The sequence below is a fragment of the Epinephelus fuscoguttatus genome, linkage group LG11 (assembly GCF_011397635.1).
Source record: "Epinephelus fuscoguttatus linkage group LG11, E.fuscoguttatus.final_Chr_v1".
Lineage (NCBI taxonomy): Eukaryota > Metazoa > Chordata > Actinopteri > Perciformes > Serranidae > Epinephelus > Epinephelus fuscoguttatus.
The window spans coordinates 23,710,577-23,731,297 of NC_064762.1; the positions used below are offsets into that span (position 1 = coordinate 23,710,577).

Below are 20,721 nucleotides of genomic sequence, written 5' to 3' on the forward strand. Positions count from 1 at the left end.
TCCGTCTTTCAAATAAAGAGGCTCCTGGTTAATACACACCAACAACTGGAAGAAACAGAGCAGTGACTTTACTGAACCATGTTTATTCAATACATGTACCCCAAAGTTGAGATTCAAGAGTTTTCTTAATTTATTGTAGCTTTTCCAAAAATACCATCAACAACGGCATGACATGCCTTGTTTTTCATAACATCCTGAAATATTTTTGTGGTTTTATATTCATACTTCTACTTCCCAAAAGTGGCCTGTTGCGTCACAGTACACACAATGAATACATATGAGTAAGTTGTTGTTGTTTTTTTAAGATTTTCATTTATTTTTTTTATCATTAAACCTTTACTCAACCAGAGGTCAAAGACTCTTTGAGGTTGAAAATCTTTTTTTAAAGAGAGTTTTTGCCAAAACAGGCAAAAAACATTTTAATCGACTGTGTTGATATATACTGAGTTGTGGTGGTCCCAGGATCAATCCCTGGGGCACACCCTTGGATACATTAAAGAAGCTAGTGATACCATCTGCCTGCATGCACTGCAATCTGTACATACACACATAAATAAAATAAACACATAGATTGCAAAAATTAAGTGTGCTTTGTGTATCTCACCATCTTCATCAGTTTGTATGATAGTCTCGTCACTTTCTTTCCGCCCCTCTGGATTGGTCAGAATCATCTTCAGACTGACGTTGGTGTAGGGTGGCAGGTTTGCCACAACATGGCGTGGTGCTGAGATGGAAATAAGAAGGAAAAACAGCTTAACTTTATTGTAAAACAATAATGTAGAACATCTTACAATGCAAACAGTTATTATTCTTTATATTATTTAATAGTTTGTTTGGTCTATAAAACATCCTGTTAAATGTTCAAACCCTTTCACACATGTAGCATACAACAGGAGATTGTCATTGTCAGACACGTTCTCACCTGACAGAAATACTACGTTTGATTTAGGCAAGGGGTGGTGTGTAAGTAGAGCATGTAGGATGCAGGACATGACTCAAAAAGTATGCTGTAAAAATCAGTGTTTTGTTTATGAAGCCGGTTCATAATTTGGTCATAAACAGCCGTCATTAAGGGCGATGGTCCTTAGTGACAGAAGTTCTTCTGATCTCATCATCTCTGCAATTAGACATTTTCATTAGTATGGTGTGTTGGTGTTTGTATTCTTACGGTTTTGCGCCAATTACATCATAGAAATGTCATCAACACACCCACTTACATGCTCAATTACACAGACCTTGTATTGGGGAGCTAGCAGGGAAAAGTCCGTTTAATATCCGGTCCAACCAGTTCGGACATTTGTGTTCTAACATTCAGCTCCTCCAGGTTATGTCTAGATATGTTCAGGGTTGCAGTGCATGTGTGAAAGGGGCTTCTGTGAAATGAAAATGTTGATGGTACTACTGCTAATCCCACTGAGAATCAACATCCCACCGCAGACATAGTTACACTCTCACTGGACTACTCTATGATGACAACTATCCTCTTCTTATACAGTATTTCAGCACCTACATGAGTTGCTCTCAGTTCGCGTCATTTGTATTGGTATTTTATCAACTGGTTGTGAAAAAGCAGCTCACTTTAAGAAACATACTCATAATGCAGCCTTAACACATTAAATATTACATTCTTTTATAGCACCATCTGTAATGTAAAACAGTAAAACAGCAGTAAAAGTAATGGTAACAATGCCTGTACTTTATGGTTGACTGAATATTACCTTTAGGGTCCATGTCCAAGCAGTCAGCTTTGCTGCGGTTGTTGGCAGTCATATAATGGTAGCAGATGGTGACATTGAAGGTGTGACAGCGAGTGATGTTGTAGCCCAACGACTCCCAATCCACCGCTATCAGACGAGACCTGGTCTCAGCAATTTTTAGCCTCTTAGGAGTCCGCATAGGTTCTGCAGAGAAACAGAGGAGAACACAGGGAAAGACTATCATGAGTTTTCTCAGTAACCCAACAGATTATCACCATATGACCTGGGTTAGCCTCTAGCATTATAAATACACTGTCGGGGAAGAATCGTCTCTTTGATGACTTACAGTAAACTGTGAAAAAACTTTACGGAACTTCAAAAATATTTACTTTAATCATGCTGCAATGTGTGTGCAAGAGGCAAATGCACTTTGTGTTGCCAAAAAAAAAAAAGAGCAGGAGTGCTGAGTCAACACTTTCCCTAAGATAAAACAAGGGGGGTTTACGAACATCTATTCCTGCTCCTTGCTGCCATTCAACCATTTCTCAAATGCAATAACTTCTAAAAGGCACGTCTTTGGTTTCCATCTTTTATGTGAATTCAGAACTGTTATTGTCAATATAATCTACCTTCTCTCCAGCCTGCCCAGGGCTTTAATTACCTTAACTGGCTCATTTAACTGGATCGATAACCCCCCGCTGAACCCACCCACCTCCACACAGACACACTCGCACATTCACAAGCGAGACCGCAAAACACAAAACCAAACCTTTCCTCGTCTGCTTCCTGCCTACTCATATCAGTCCAGTTTTTTTCAGGCACTACAGTCTCATGAATGTTAAATTAACTCATGCTTCTCCAACCATTCAACAGTTAAGCAGGAGGTCTACCTGGAGGAGCTGCCATTTTCTGTACGACAGATATCACATTTAGCAGCTTCAAGTTGTTCTATATTACTAAGGAACGAAAATAAAGCAAAATATGTGGTTTTCTGTCTTTTTTGGGACACTGAATGAGGACTGAATATAAATAAGAGCTGCCTGTGAGTTCATTTCAATCTGAATTTTTTCAGTTTCCACTGTAAAAAGTTGTGGATGGTACCAATAGAACTGTTCCTTATTGTCCCTATTTCTGGTCACCACTCTGTTGGGGTACCTAGCACACTGATCAGGTACTAAAAGCTGGAGCTAGAAACATGACAGTCCATTGAGTGGTCAATAGAGAACGATCACTCTTGCTCAGGGCTGAGTTGTGGCTGATTTTGAGAGTACCATAAACTTTTGTTTGCTTTTGGAAGAATCGAATTGTTTTTTTGTCGAGGGAATCAGGGTGATGCTAAATTCTGGGCTGGCGTCATCTCTGCAGCGCTCTTTATACAATCAGATAAAAGTCAGATAAATGTAGTAAAGTTCCAAGTACAACATTTCCCTCTGAGATCTGGTGGAGTAGAAGTATAAAACATAAAGTGACAAATTAAAATGCTTGAGTGCCTCAACTTCTAACAGTACTTGAGTAAACGTATTTAGTTGCACTCCACAACTGTAGTGAGGAAACCATGAGCCAAGTTGAAGAGAAGTTTTTTCAGTTAACAGATGATTTGATATTTTTGAAAGCTGAAAGCATAATAGGTTATCATGAAAAAAAGTCATCTGTTTGAACAGGCTCAATGCAGGCAAAGACAAATATGCTGTGATTAACTCTGATGCTGATCTTGCAGATTGGCTCTGGACATCCCCAGACGAAAGTGGAATCTATGCCGGACAGCCAGAACAAATTTAATTTAAAGTTTTGTTTACTGTTCCTTGTCATAAACTGACTTCATTCCCAGTGATAGTTGTTCCATCACCTGTTGATCCTTTCTCCTCTCACTCTGTAACCCACCTGCTTCCTTATGTCCTTCCAGGAGTTTTTAATAAAAACAGCTCACCTTAAATAGAGACGCAAGTCTCTCCCCAACCCCTCCTTGTCTCGCTCTCTGTTTTTCTCTGGGTCTTCCTCCCTCAGAGGAGACAACACAAGGACACAAACTTGTCGCTTCTTCTGACAACCCATTATCTGCCTGTCACTCACACACACACACACACACACGCACGCACGCACACACACACACACACACACACACACACACACACTCTCACACTAGATTATTACCCAAATACACACACACATGCGCTTCAGGTTGTGACAGAATCAAGATTAAATCTGGGCAGAGCACGTATAGATGTGTGTTTATGTGTGTGTGCTCGTCTCAATAAAACTTCTCATAATAAGAATGCATCGTCAAGGACAAACACAACTCTTGTACACACAGACACACACACAGTGGGCTGTAAGCGAAATACAAACATGTTGAGGTTTGCTAAGTCATTTAGATGTAAATAGCTCACTAATAACGAGACATACAGACATGTGAGAGAAAATGAGAAAAACAGAAAAAAAGACAGAGAAGAAGAGAGGTTGTGAAGACACCCGGGCAGGTAATTGTCTGCTGAGCAAATATTATCGCTCAACTGTGTGTGTATGTGTGTGTGTGTGTGTGTGTGTGTGTGTGTGTTAATAGCTGAGGGGTCAGAGCATTTCATTTTTGCTTCAACCTGTTATTGGATGGTTGACATTTAAATAGAGCGAGAGGAAGACCTATTGCTTTCTCTGCCTGTCTCTCCCTCTATTTCTGTCTCTTCCTCACTTGTCTCGGCCTCTTCCTCCCTCGCTGTCTGTCTCCCTGTTTAAATCAATACCTGTGATCCTCACCATAAACCTGGCTATTAGGACACACACACACTCGCAGAGTTAGGGCAGTGTAATAAATTGTATTGATTCCAGGGTCTCCTGATGCTAACACTGCCTCACAGTGAGACCGTCTTCAACATGGAATTAAAACAAAATATATGACTAGCAGCCTGTCTCATTCACACACACACATACACCTGCATTTTAAAACCTCATTCCCTTTCTGACCCACAATGCACCGCTGCTTATCTCCGTCTATTTACTGTATTTAGTGAAAGAGGGTAGAGAGCAAGGTGAGGGGAGAAAGAAAGAAAGCAAAAGAGAGGAGGGCAAAGAGAGTAGCACAGAAAATGAGTAAAGAAAGGTGTGAAAACAAAGCAATGCGTGGAAAAATGAAACTGGGGCTGGAGGGAGCGAGGGACAGATACAGGAGGCAGAGAGAGAAAGATGAGGGAGGGAAAGAAAGAGACAGAGAGGAGGAACGGGGAGAGACGATAACTAGTTTGGAACGTGGCCAGAGTCAAGCGGGACCAGGTCCAGCGGTAAACCACAGAGGCTGCCTTGTCCCTTTCCCCTCCTCCGGTAGACGTACAAACGGCTGGATTCATGTTGGAACTAAAAGGCTTTGTTCTCCACAGATGGAGCTTTGAAAACAACAACAATACCAATAAACACCAACAATAACACCAAGGACGGCAAGCTTCATATCAGCTGAATCCAGAGGTTGGAATTAAAGAACGTAAAACAAAAGGAAAGGAAATGAAACTAAATGAAATAGAACTACGCTAAGGGCAGAAAAAAAAACCTGTCCCTCAACATGAAGCATTAGGAAGAGCCAAGAAATATACAGTAAAAAGACCACAGAGCAGGAAAAAGCAGCTTAAAAAAGCAGAGAAGAAAAGAGGTAAGGAAAAGGGGAGAGGAAAGGAGGGGGAAAACAGAAAAGGTTGACAGGAGATGCAGCTAAATCCAAGTTAATCTGTCCAATTAGTTCCTGGTAATCCTTCCACTGTCATGAGGAAGACAAATGAAACTCCAGTTATTCATTCTGTCTCTAATTCTCATTTTCTCTCTGCATGCCTCTGTCTCTCTCCGGGCCGGTTTTAAGCACATGAAAGGTGCACGTTTGCACTGCAGCATTCATTCAGTTTGCACTTGTAGGCTACGTGAATTTTGATTCTGAGTGTATGAAATTAGAGTTTCAAAAAAATTGTGTAGCTATCGTTAAGTGGTGGGATTTGTCAAAAAATCAACAAGCTCAGCAAAAGAAATGAATGAAGTAACAACATTCAAATACATTTATAGTCCAAAAAAAACTGGTTGGTAAAAGCAACAAGATGAGAGTCATTCAACAAACCCCTAAGGATATGAGAAAGAAATGCAAACAAGATGCACAAAACCACATATTAAGACTCCCGTCATCACAGGCCTTCACCCACCAGGGGCGTTTTTTTCCCCTGCAGTTCATTTGCAGGTCAATATATTTTTTTGGAAACTGTTGTTTTTTCCACGAGTGGCTACTTTTACAAAGAACATAAATATAATACTGCGAAAAAGCAACATCAATTTTTTACCGATTCAGGTCAAATTATCGAGCTTTCTTTGGCAATAAAAGGTTTCTCAATATCTTCATTTAAAATATAATCTTTTCCAATGTGCAAATAAGCTGCTTCTGGTTTCTGACCACTCCTGCACAATTCCTGCCATGTTCAATTACATATACTTGATTTTATCACATCATGTGTGCTAATAAAATTTAAATTCAAATTCAAGTTTATGAGGATTATAAAACAACGACACGGTGGCACCATAGTCCAAACCAAGCCGACAAACTTTATTACTCCTTTCAACCTTTGGGTATGCCAAATCCACTCCTTCCATTCTTACCTTTCACAATAAAAGCTCTAGACATATATACGCTGCGTAACTGTTTACCAGAGGGAACTCAAGTTCAGGGAGAGCTATTTGCTAAAAGTAAACTCAATGAAACACAGTAGCTTAAGCTATACAACAACATAACTCAGACAGACCGCAAGATGCTGCTCTAGGTCAATCCCGTAGCTGTTGCAAATTTGCAGCTCTGCCGGTATGAGTAGTCAAGTATTTTGCATTTTCGTGTTGTTTATTCCTCATTCCCCCGGTCTGTAGGAGCGCAATCACACTGATCCCTCAAATACTGTGGAGATTCTTAATCACTTTAGTGAATTAGGGTATGAAATGGGCTATATGAAAAAAATCTCTTTGCTCTTATTAGAACGCTGGAAGCCAAATTTAGTTTACGACCAGAACTCTTAACTCTCCTTCATTATTTTAATTTTTTGTAATTAAAAGTTTCAAATATTGCGGCCATTTTTTATTTACTGGACTATTTTTCCTTTTGAGAAACTGTCACAATTTGCTCTTTCAGTTTTTAGCTTCCCCACACATTTTCTTTTTGAGATTTATACACTATAGTGTTGAAGGATTTTCATCCCTAATAAACCAGAATTCGTACATATCCCACGTAATTGGTGTATAACCTATGTATTTGGGAAGGCTGCGATCACGTGACCAACACACTAACTGGAATGAAGAAGAAAGTGGTTCCAGTGAGGAGGTAGGCTGGGGTGGCGGATGGGTCACAAAACACAGGACTTTCCCCGGAAGACTGGTGTTTGGAACTGTGTGAACTTTGAGTCATTCTATGGTATGTCGTCACCATGTTTCTTTTCCTTAACCTAACGTAACTTTGCGTTAAGCACGTAACTTAACATTGAGTACATTAAGTCAATTGCTAGATCATAGGATATCATAAAAACTGTTGTGTGTGCATTTTTGTAGGATATCATAGGAACCATTGTCTGAGGATGTGTTGGTCGATAAAAAGCAGAAAATCATCCAAGAAAAACCATTAAAATTTGCCACAAACTGCCAAACACACATGCACACACACAGCAGACAGTACAGTGTCTGTAAGTCTCCTCACAGCTATTTCAAGGGCCTGACCCTTAAAGCGTAGCACTGCTGACTGTGTGTGCATGTGCGTGCGTTTTCACATATATAAAGAAGCACATGTGATATATTGTGTGTGATTCCTACAACATCTGTGCTTGTGTGTCTGGAAATGTGTGTTTTGTGATTCCATTCTTCCATTAATCCAAGTGATGCTGAGTTTGTGCAACATACGAGAAATACTGTGACTCTCTGAACTGTGTGTGTGTGTGTTCGTACATTTCTCCCCATCTCGATACCGCTTAGTGTGTCTCTCTTCTGTGTGTGCTCATGCCTGTTAGTGTGTGTCCATGTGTGATTGTGTGTGTGAGTGTGTGTAACCTGCCATGACCAAGAGGTTTTCAGCAGAAAATTCAGGATTTGGATTAAAAGCTACTTCATCACCTTCTTCTCTCACACACACATACACACATGTGCACACAACACACACACTCACTAACTCTTCACTTCAAGTTGATTATTTTTCACCCTTCTGACAAGAGCAATGAATCACCACAGAAGAAAAATCGAGAGGAGTGGGAGCAAAGGAGAGACAGAGGGAGCACCAGAAAAAGGTAGAGATACAAGAGAACTAAAAAATGTGTAGAAGAAGAAGAGATGAGAAGAAGAGAGGAGAGGAAGAGATGAAATCCCCCCTCTTATCATATCAATTGCTCTGCAGTGTGTGTGATTTCTGCTCCGTATCTTATTAACTTTATTGGTTTTTAATTAAACAGTGTTTTGTGTTGTGACATGCTTGGGTTTATGCCTGGTGTCTGTTCACACATCCTTCTGTGTGAGTGTGTGTGTGCACGTCTTCATTGTTTTGCATTGTGCTAAATATTCAGTAAACTACAGGTGGTGGGATCAGACAAACCTAACCAAACAGAAAAAGCAAAGGAATCATTACCATTTAAATAACATTTCTGCCCCGTGTGTGTGTATGTCTCAACAAACACAAACACACAAAACTCCATCTCCGAGTGTGTGTGTTTGTGTGAGAGCTAATATATTTATGTCAATACAAGTGTGTTTGTGTATGTGTGTGAGGTTGAATGACCTTAATCACACTGAAAACAAAGAGAGAACAACAGGTGGGAAGATATCACTACAATAATAATAAAGTCACAACAAGAACATCCCAGTAAAGGCTAAGCATTCTTTGCGTGGACGCCATTGGTGGACACACACACGCCGCTCCATTCATACTAAAACTGAGGGTCAAGAAGAGGAAGTAGCATTAGGAGAGATATTGGCGACCTCAGAACAGCAAGAAGAGATGAAATCCAACATGAAAAACACAAAAAGTGAAATATAAAGTGTGACTGCTCAAATATGACCAGGGACTGGAGTTTGGAATACAAGATAATGTTTTGTAACTCTAGCACTTGCTATATGTACAGTCCAAACGGTCATAAATTTTGGGCTGCACGTGGACGTCCACATTGGAGTGGACCCTCGCAGACTTGGGCGGATAATGACATTTATGTCACACGGACCAAAGCGTACATTTGTGGATGCAGAAAGTATGATGCAGGCTTATTATTATTTATTTTATTTTAATATCTAGTTATGTCTACCTATGTTGAATAGTCATTTTATTTAAGGAATTGTGTCCAATTTGAATAGTATTGTTTCCAGAACTTGGACTTCATGTGCTCTAATTAATGTAAATTAGTCAATGTAGAACTATGTTTTTACACTTATATGAGGTTAAAAAAAGTTTTATTTTTTAAAGAAAGGTTTGACATTGAGGGAAATGCACATTTTAACTTTCTTGCTGATTGTTATTTGAGTTATAAAACCAGCATCTGGATACATTATCTTAGCATAAAGACTAGAAACAGCCAGCCTGACTCTTAACTAAGGTAACAAAATCTGCCTACCAGCCTCTCAAAGGGCCCAGACACACCAAACCAACATGAAGAACTAGTGGCAACCAGGGCTGACTGTCTCCACCAAAAAGTTGTGCTTGTGCTATGGCACCAAATGCTCACCGACGGCTCAACATAGACCTTTTTCACGGCAGACATTTTGACATGTCGTAGCAGGAAAGCATAGGTGTATTTAATGGCATTAATGATAGCTGCATTTCATTCAGGGGAGGTGCTGGTATCATGCATGCTGGCTCACTGGAACAGTTTGCTGGCATTCTTAATGGAACTGAGCCATCGTTAATGTTATCAATTTCACCTGTGGTTTTGCTGCTGTGACAAGCTGACGTCGACTTGTTATATCTGGCTCCAAAAACACGTTATACGCAACCATCAGAGAATCCAGAAGGTTACTGCACTCAGCTATAACCAACAGCGATGGCGCTCGGCTGTGAGCCAATTTTTTTGTTGTGGCCTCTTATTAGAGGTGGGAAAAAAATCTATACAGCATAGCATTGTGACATTTTTTTGTGGCAATATCGTATCATTACACAGATGCCAAGTATCAAAATTTATTCCATAAATTATTAATGTTACAAATATAAACATTTGGTTGCCTATTAGAGTGATATAATCGGTTACCTTTTCAGTTAACTAGATACATTTTGCTGCAATAAAATGACTGAAGTGAGAGGAGCAGACTAAAAACTTTATTTTTGTTTTATCTATTTTTTTTTAAGTTTTTGTTTGGCGACATAATTTACAGTTGAAAAAAGGTAATAAATCACAATATATCACAATATATTTTATCTCAATACTCATGCATATCGCAACACCTTTAAAATCGCACTAATACTGCATTGTGAATTATGGTGATAATATAATACCTCTCATGATATTTAGTCTCATCCTAAATAGCAACGTTTTTGCATTTCCTTTACAAATATATATTTAAAACTGAATATAACACTAGATAACATGTCTATTAGGCGAATTGTTCAGTGGTAGAGTCTGAAATGCATTAGAGTAGAAATCCCTCTGAAGAAGACTGAAGATTTTGTCTCTTCACTGTCTAGTCAGTGGACAAAAATTATTCAGATAGACATAATGACTTGATGCAATTCTCTAAACTCATAACCCTATTTTCCTGCTTTGGTCTGATATCAACACATTATGTGGATTACAATGAGTTATCGTCTTTAACTCAAATGTGTTCCCGTGTGAGTGAGGAGAGGAAGATTAATTTCCTTTTCCTGTCAAACAGGAAACTGTTCAATACACGAGTCGCCTGAACAAGTCTATGACTTCCTCTTTGTCAATAAACACACACACGCACATACAGATTCATTCACACATACACACTCAGGTTGGCAGACATCAGTCAGGCCCCGTGGTTATGAGTTTTCATCTCTCTTTCATTTTCATCCTCCAGTTTCATCATTCTCTCGCCTCTCGCGCCCTCTCTCTCTCCGCACCGCTCCTATTCTCTCCCCTCTTTCTTTTCCAGCCTTATTGTTTTTCATCATCTCTCCATCACTCCTTGATTCTGTTTCTCATTCAAGCTTACTGCTTTTCTTTCTGTCTCTTTCTTTCGCATATCAACCCTCCCTCACTCGCTCCGTCTCTCTCCCCCAGGCTAGCTGTGTTTATATTTCAGTCGTTTATTTCTACAAATGTCAGACAGTGTTTCTGCCCTCCGTCTATTGATCCACAGAGAGAGAAAGAGATGGGGAGAGAGAAGCAATGAAGAAGGAGTGGGGGGGGTGGGGGGGTGGGGGCAGCGACAAGGAACGAAGTAGGAAGAGAGATATATAGAGGGAGGAATGGGAGATATGAGAGAAAGGACGAGTGGCAGCAGGAAAGCAGGAATGAGAGAGAAGGAAAGAAAAAGCCTGATAAAACGAGAGAAAGGTGGAGAGAGCCTCCAGTATTTTAATCACTCTTTCTCTCAGATCACTGAGCAACCACGGACTGACTCAGGCTCTCCCCTCCTTTCTTCTCCAATTCTATCCCTCACTACACCTCTCCGCCCCTCTCCCTGCCTGCTCATAGTATAAATATCACTCCAACAACTAAAATATAGATACCAAGACCAAAAAAGAACAACAGTAGATGGACTGATCGATAGATAATCAGACAGGCAGAAAAAGCTGGGTGCACACACAGACCCAGCTAAAGTCAAGTTAGGTACCTTTGTCTTGCAGTTTATCAAGTTCTAGGTAGACATTTATGTTTATGATCTACATTCATGGAATTTATTACAAGTAAAGTGAGAAGAAAATAGTTTAAATATTCAGTTGCTTAATGGAAAACTTCTAAGAACTGAAGATTACAGCTGATATTAAGAGTGATTAATTTATTTTTGCTCTTGTTGATGGTTGTTTTCCTTCTGGTGATCACAAAATTGATCAGTTTTTAATACTTGTACAGTAATATGTCCTACCTGCACATTTGGTCCGGGTAATGAGTGGTGGTCCAGGTTTGCCTGTCCCACCCTCTCCTGGTCTGGTCAGTAACACTCGGATCTCGTACTCCGTGTCCGGGTCAAGATGCCATAACTTGTAGTTGGGAGAGTTCACGGCATGAGTCTCCGTCCAGCTGCCTGATGTCATGCGGTACTCAACCTAAAGCAGAAAAATCAAGTATTACATATTCAGTATTAATCTTTATGCTCAGTATCAACAGACAGTAAATGTCAAACTACAAATGTGTGCGTGTTGCACCCCAATGATATGATGCAGACTTCCTTTTAACCTCCTTGAGAGACTCCAGGAATTTACAGACCCCAGCCAAGAAAAGATCCAGAACGTAACTGTCATTTTTACACTTCGGGTTTTTTTCTGTACAGATTAGTTAACAAGATTATCATAGAATAGTGCCAGGCTAGCTGTTTCCTCTGGTCTCCAGTCGTTGTGCTAGGCTAAGCTAGGCTACGATAGCTTAACATTTACTGTAAAGCAATCTATCATCTAATTCTCTGCCACAAGTTAGGCTAAATAGTTAGAAGTAGTTTGAGAGTTTGCAAATATCTTTGTTGGCAAGTGTAAGAAGAGAAAATCAATATCACTCACATGTCTGTATAGTGAATATAAGGCTCAAACCTGGAGACAATTAGCTTAGCTTAGCTTAGCTTGGCATAAAGACTGGAAACAACGTAACAGCTAGCTTAGCTCCATTGAAAGTAAAAAAAATAGATAATAATTAAAAATCAGGCACCTACCTGCACCATAAATTTGACTAATTAAAATGTTATATCTCATTTGTTCAATCTGTACATAGACTTACTTTGAAAAAAGCAAGGCTAGCTGTTTCCAGACCTTGTGCTATGTTAAGCTAACTGGCTACGGTAGCTTATTTACTGTTTCTAATCTCAACTACATTTATTTCCCAAAATGCTGAACCACGCATTTAACTAGTTATGACTAGTTAACTAGTCATGAAAAACACCGGAAACCCACACATCAGGATCACATGAAGACACTTCTTGGCAAGCGTAAGCAGAGGAAATCAATAACACTTAACAAGCTTAGTAAAAACCTAGAAATAGGGCGTAACAACTTGCTTGGCTCCATTCAAAGTAAAAAAAAAATTCCAACAACCACATGAACCTCTGAATTTGACTACTTAACATGTTATAACTCATTTGTTTAATTTGCACATACATTAACTTTGGTAGAAGCCAGGCTAGCTGTTTCCCCGTGCTTCTAGCATTTGTGCTAAGCTAACCACCAAGGCTCGAAATTAACTTTTTTGCCAACCCGTCTTGTGGTTAATGGATTTCAAAACAGTCAATAGTCAAGAGATTACCATTGTGTTTTGAGCCGGTGACTGAAGCAAATCTAGTAGCCACTTTATTATTTTACTAGCATTTTGCTGGTGGCTGGTGCTAAGATGCAGAGTTCAAATGGAACTGGTGTTTACTAAGTGGGAAGTCATGTAAACGAAGTCATGAAGTACCACATCGGGGGGCGTTAATACGGTCAGTTCTTGCGAATATGACCCCATTTTAACACAGCAAAAGCATATGCAAAAACATACTTCCCACTACTAGAAATGGTAAATATTTTTAATTTTAATTTAATTTTTAATTTTACATACTTTATTAATCCCCGAGGGGAAATTCAATTTTTCACTCTGTTTGTCAATTACACACAGGTCCAAACACACACGCACAAACTGGACCTATACATGCACAAAGTGGAGAGATGTCAGAGTGGGCCATATTTTGGTCCAGACGGGGACTTGAACAGGCAACCCTCCGGTTCCCAACCCAAGTCCCTATGGACTGAGCTACTGCTGCCCCCAATATAATATAATATATATATATATATATATATATATATATATATATACACACATATATATATATATATATATATATATATATATACACACATATATATATATATATATATATATATATATATACACATACATATACATATATATATATATACATACATACACATACACATATACATACAGTACAGGCCAAAAGTTTGGACACACCTTCTCATTCAATGCGTTTTCTTTATTTTCATGACTATTTACATTGTAGATTCTCACTGAAGGCATCAAAACTATGAATGAACACATGTGGAGTTATGTACTTAACAAAAAAAGGTGAAATAACTGAAAACATGTTTTATATTCTAGTTTCTTCAAAATAGCCACCCTTTGCTCTGATTACTGCTTTGCACACTCTTGGCATTCTCTCCATGAGCTTCAAGAGGTAGTCACCTGAAATGGTTTCCACTTCACAGGTGTGCCTTATCAGGGTTAATTAGTGGAATTTCTTGCTTTATCAATGGGGTTGGGACCATCAGTTGTGTTGTGCAGAAGTCAGGTTAATACACAGCCGACAGCCCTATTGGACAACTGTTAAAATTCATATTATGGCAAGAACCAATCAGCTAACTAAAGAAAAACGAGTGGCCATCATTACTTTAAGAAATGAAGGTCAGTCAGTCCGGAAAAGTGCAAAAACTTTAAATGTGTCCCCAAGTGGAGTCGCAAAAACCATCAAGCGCTACAACGAAACTGGCACACATGAGGACCGACCCAGGAAAGGAAGACCAAGAGTCACCTCTGCTTCTGAGAATAAGTTCATCCGAGTCACCAGCCTCAGAAATGGCAAGTTAACAGCAGCTCAGATCAGAGACCAGATGAATGCCACACAGAGTTCTAGCAGCAGACCCATCTCTAGAACAACTGTTAAGAGGAGACTGCGCCAATCAGGCCTTCATGGTCAAATAGCTGCTAGGAAACCACTGCTAAGGAGAGAGGCAACAAGCAGAAGAGATTTGTTTGGGCCAAGAAACACAAGGAATGGACATTAGACCAGTGGAAATCTGTGCTTTGGTCTGATGAGTCCAAATTTGAGATCTTTGGTTCCAACCGCCGTGTCTTTGTGAGACGCAGAAAAGGTGAACGGATGGATTCCACATGCCTGGTTCCCACTGTGAAGCATGGAGGAGGAGGTGTGATGGTGTGGGGGTGTTTTGCTGGTGACACTGTTGGGGATTTATTCAAAACTGAAGGCACACTGAACCAGCATGGCTACCACAGCATCCTGCAGCGACATGCCATCCCATCCGGTTTGCGTTTAGTTGGACCATCATTTATTTTCAACAGGACAATGACCCCAAACACACCTCCAGGCTGTGTAAGGGCTATTTGACCAAGAAGGAGAGTGATGGAGTGCTGGCAGATGACCTGGCCTCCACAGTCACCGGACCTGAACCCAATCGAGATGGTTTGGGGTGAGCTGGACCGCAGAGTGAAGGCAAAGGGCCAACAAGTGCTAAACACCTCTGGGAACTCCTTCAAGACTGTTGGAAAACCATTTCAGGTGACTACCTCTTGAAGCTCATGGAGAGAATGCCAAGAGTGTGCAAAGCAGTAATCAGAGCAAAGGGTGGCTATTTTGAAGAAACTAGAATATAAAACATGTTTTCAGTTATTTCACCTTTTTTGTTAAGTACATAACTCCACATGTGTTCATTCATAGTTTTGATGCCTTCAGTGAGAATCTACAATGTAAATAGTCATGAAAATAAAGAAAACGCATTGAATGAGAAGGTGTGTCCAAACTTTTGGCCTGCACTGTGTATATATATATATATATATATACATATATATATATATATATATATATATATATATATATATATATATATATATATATATACACAAAACATACAGCTATTCCTTTGGCATATGTCATTAGAAGTCATTCCATTTTCCTGCATTCCCGTTAAAGGATCAGTGCTAACTGTTATGGTCATTTATTGCCACTCATGCAAAATAAAAGTTTATTCAACATGATTTACAGTGGCTTCATACAATGTTGTAACACACAAGTTATTGCTTAGAAAACATACATCTCATGCTGAACATACCTCTTTCAGTATAATAGGTCCATCACCAAATATGGAGTTAGCATTCAGCTGAATGAGCAGATATGTGGGGCCGACGCCTAGCAGTTGGGGTGGGGCAATGGGGTGCGGAGGCTCTGAGGAGAGAAAACAATGAACAAGATCATAAAAGAAGGTTTCAAAGAGTCTCAGGAGATGAATGAAACACACTGAAAATGGGCCACAGCAAAACAGAAGAGGGCAGTCCCTGTGGCATAAAACCTCGTTAGTGTAACAGCTAATGTGATCTTTGTGAACTCAAATTATCATTTTAAACACACTTCCAATAAACTATCATAACTATACTAATGGCACAGATTATTAGGGACACCCTCACAAGTGGAAATTGCACTGACCTGCAATATTGTGACAACAGAAATGTGTGAATGTGAATGTAATGGTGAACTAATTAGCGCATCATCTGTGGTCATGCAAGAGACCAGAGAATAAGCACTATTTTGAAACCCATTGTCTTTTAGTTCTCAGTTGCTGATGTTGTTTGGAGTTTTGTTTCATTCCTGTATTCCTGTTCTTACTAAACTTATCTTAATACTACATTTTATTCATAGAGCCCTGTTTTAAATACTCAAAGACACTTCACGTAACAAGATTTATACAGTAACTTTCATCTAAACTAGTAGCCAAGTTGTTTCCCGCATTGACATTCCCTTTGCTGTGTGTTGTGGGAGTTATAATGAACTTAATATTGATGCAAACATGCCTTTTGCAGCTGCTTCACATCAAAAGCATTCCACCTTCAAAACAAGAAACTGTAAGGAAAGCAGCTTCAGAAAGCGTCTACCGTAGTGGCCGATACTTTGAGCCCTTTTCACACATGGGATATGTAAATTTGCCGGCTTCATCTATCTGTTTAAGGAGAGCACTTTTGTCTTTCAGACACAGGTGTCTGCTATGTAAATGTTCCTTACAGCCTAATTCAAAAAATAGATATTTCTGGAAAGAGCCACAATGCTAATGTGACACTTTGCATCTTGTATAAGAGCTGAATCTAAAAGTAATGAAATGAGGGGGGAAGAGTGTTTCTTCTCTCACAGGCTGCATCTGTGATAGATTTTAACACTTATTGAAGCATTAAAATAAATCCTCTAATAAAATTTTCTCATTAGTTTCATCATCTAATGTTATTAGAGAGCGATTTCTGCTACATAAGGTCAATCAGTACACAAACAGAGGACGATAACATGATAGGTTGACTGCTTTTGCCCAAAGTGACTTGTGTCATGTCAAAAGCAACAAAAATGTTACTCAGCCCGACCTCGTCAGATTGCAGCCCGGTTGCCAGATTGAAATGATGACGTACATTTCTGTGAACCATGGATATGTTTCATTGGTATGATTCATATGCATCACATGAACATTTGAACATATGAGCTAAGTTTCTCATTGGTTGGAGGAGGGGGTGGTGGATGGCATTAGACTTTGAAGAGATGCCTGCCAAGCTGCAGATCACTGTTCAAGACAAACAAACAAGAAAAGTGGGTGTTTGTGGTGACAAATAAGCCAAAAGCCAGTACATGATTTTTTTGCTTAACATCACCAGGTATGTTTGGTGGCTAAACCTAACCAAAAGTGTACTACAGCTTTGTCACAACATAAAACCGCACTAAGTTTTAAGAAATCCTCTACGCATGTGGTTAGGTTTAGGCAACAAAAGCACGTGGTTAGTTTTAGAAGAAAACAAGACGGTTTGCCTTTACATTCAAACGGTGAACACACACGAACCCTGGTGAAAGTCAGTGGTTAACTTATGTTATTGTCCGGCCACATTTCCCACTGATGCCACTGTACGCCACTAAACAGTAACAGTGACTGGCCTCATATCATGCCAACATGAAGGATGGCTTTTTTTTGACGGTGTCTGTCGCCGGAAGTCACTGCCCAAGCGCGACGAGTCGAATGCGATGACTGTGAAATGAGTTTGGGTTGCAGACACATACAATGGCACCATTTATTTACTGCACGTGATTTCTCCAAACAATTGACAACTGAAACCTAAATATTGAGGAATGCTGAGCTGGTAGACACGGTGACTGAGAGTAGTGGGGATAACGTTATAGGACTGTAAACAGCCGAAACAGCACAGACAAACCACTGGGAAAACAACATATTTTCAAGTCTAACTTGGTGAATTAAGGATTTATTTCAACCAAACCAGAGTAAGACTAACTAACCAGATGACTAACATGACTAACTAAGACATTGTTGGTAAGTTTTATTTTGTCTCTGTTGAGTTTAAATGAAGTGTGTTTTACAGCGAGTAAATAAGTAAAAAGTCTTCGTAGAGTCAAAGAGAAATTTGAATTTAAAAGATGTACAATTGTATTTCTCTGTTTAGTATCGTGAAATGCAGGTAAAAATATCTGTTTTGTCATTTTGTGAGTTTATTCATTACAGTGCAGCCTTACTATACATGACCAGAAATTCGCTCTCATTCATTGTGTATGGGAAGCAAGTGATTCACTTTACACACCATGCTTGGATACCTACTATGCGGACGAAGCTAGCGGCCCAACAAAAGGGCATGACAATTCAAAAATTTAAATGCTGCTCACATCAAGACAGCCGGTCAAGCTGCAGCATTAGAGACTTTCTGCTCAACTCTGTGTACAACTAGGAAATGCTAAAGTGAGACTAATGGTAATAGCATCGTAGGTGATAATCTATCCAGGTAGAAAGAAAAAACTTTCTACATGAAAGAAAAAATTTTAGTGAATGTCTTAGTTACAATAATATTGCATCCATCTATCCATTTTCATCCACTTGTCCGGGGCTAGGTCACGACAGCAGCAGGCTGAGCAAAGTACTCCAGATGTCCCTCTCCTCAGCTCCTCCTGAGGGATCCCGAGGCATCCCCTGGCCAGATGAAATACATAATCGCTCCCGAGTCTGGAAAACCTCACGTGAGGTGCCTCCCATTAAAACAATGTTGTTCATGTGAGTCAGCCACACAAATGCGCCACACATAAATATGTTTATACACTGTACACCCCAATACATTCCAGTGAGGTATGAAGGTATGAAAAAATAGATACCACCCAAGCCTACTGGGGTGTATATCTAAAGGGGCCGCGTATACATATAGATTTGCGCATTTTACCTTTGGGATCAAGGGTTCTGATCATGACTGTCATTTGGTGTGTGTATCCCAGTGTAAAGTCAAGTTTTCCGAGTCTTTTTTAATTTGTCTGCTTCTCTTTACATGAACTACTCCTCATTTTTGATTGGTATAGATTTAGCAGGGATAATCATCTTTACATACTTGGACGTGACTGTATTTCATAAAAGGTGCCATTAGAATATTCTACATGTGTAACCCAAACGATAAAAATGACGGAATAAGCACTGGCTTTTTTTTAGAATTACATAATTTGATTGCATACACTGTAGTTTTCATTCGCCATATGTCTTGTAATTCAGCTGTGTACCACGTCCTCTGATGCTCTCTGCAAATAAACACCGTGTGTGTGTGTACTTGCACGTAAATGTGATGGATGTGTGATGGTTCAGGGCCAGTCAGTTAGATCAGAGCTATCTGTCACGCATCTGTGATTGACAAGTCGAAAACACAACACACACAACCTTAAAACACGCTGCATCAAAGATTTATCTACTTGACACACACACACACACACACACACACACACACACACACACATCGTCACATGAATTATAATCGCAAACACTCCACACACACACACGCACACACATATACTGAGGTCTATCTCACATACAGTAATTCATACGGATTTTATCTCTCTCAGCCACATTCTCAAACCCACCACCAGGCGATATTGCTATCTGTATGAAGATATGGAAAAATGTAATTTTTTTTGCAATCCAGCTTCAATCATATCATATCAAAGAATTATCTAAATTATATGTGAATGCATGTGTGTTACTGCGCATGCTGTTCCTTTAATAACTATATTTTGCTTTGCTGTCATCTCTTTTCCTCTTTGTGTGTGTTTGTGCTTGCATTTTTGTGTGTGTGTGTGTGTGTGTGTTGAGTATGGCTGTCAGAGAAGTGCAGGCTGGGAAGTGTCTTTTTTGCAACAGATGAAACACTGTAGTTTGACAGCACATGCAAACACAGAAACACACACACACACACACACACAAACACACACGCAGACAGAGTTGAATCCAGATAATGAATGTTGAAGTGACTTCAGAAAACCAACAACGTCAACAACATGTCAGCTCGCAAGGCCATCAAATAAACAAAGTAAACAACTTGATGATTAACAAACAAACAAATGAAGAAATAAAGCGAAAAAGTCACAAAGAGAAATTTATTCATGCAAACAAAACCGTGGGTTAGTCTGCTTGCAGCCTGTGTGTTGACTTGAATACATGTTTGTGTGTTACTTTAAAACCTATTGAATATCTAAAGGATAAATAATACACATAAAACACTAAATAATGGAAGTGGGTCATCATGTGACTCCAGAGGAAACAAGAGCTGGAACGGGTTCACGCGTTTGATTTTTTTCTTCTTTTATTATTATTTTTTTTGTTCCATCAGTTGTCATTTGTACAGTTGACCTAAAAAAAATCTAACAAATCATCAATGGCGTTGTTTTGCGATGGGTTTTTGTCATCGTCTGTTTTATTATTAATCACGTGTGAACCCTCTCATCATTTCTCATTTTTGTGGGTCAAATGTAAATGATAATAACAAAACAAATCAACAGTGGGAAGACTTCAAATGTGTGTGTGTGCGTGTGTGTGTGTGTGTGTGTGTGTGTGTGTGTGTGTGTGTGTCGTTGTCTGACCTAACCCGTCTGCGTGATTAATTTGTTTTCACTGTCACTCACTTTCTTCACTGATATTAGAAGTTAAAAGAGAACTCCATTTAAGATTTATGGTGTAGTGAACAAACAATAAGAAAAACATAAAGAGAGACAGACAGACAGGAAGCGGACAGACAGATATTTTGTTGGTGACTGGCGCCCACTAGGCATGTTCTTCTTTGTTGTCCATCGTCAGCAACCTTGTCAATAAAGTTTACTT

General features: G+C 39.5%; 1 protein-coding gene across 1 annotated transcript in view; it reads right to left on the minus strand.

The window, feature by feature from the left end:
- Window positions 1-20,721, minus strand: part of ptprk (protein tyrosine phosphatase receptor type K) — a 160,313-nt gene that overhangs the window by 47,948 nt on the left and 91,644 nt on the right. The window contains exons 10-13 of the mRNA XM_049589242.1: window positions 15,673-15,785; window positions 11,715-11,895; window positions 1,719-1,901; window positions 605-724 (exon numbers count right to left, since the gene is read on the minus strand). Of these exons, the coding sequence (XP_049445199.1) occupies window positions 605-724; window positions 1,719-1,901; window positions 11,715-11,895; window positions 15,673-15,785 (597 nt within the window). The remainder of the gene's footprint in view (window positions 1-604; window positions 725-1,718; window positions 1,902-11,714; window positions 11,896-15,672; window positions 15,786-20,721) is intronic.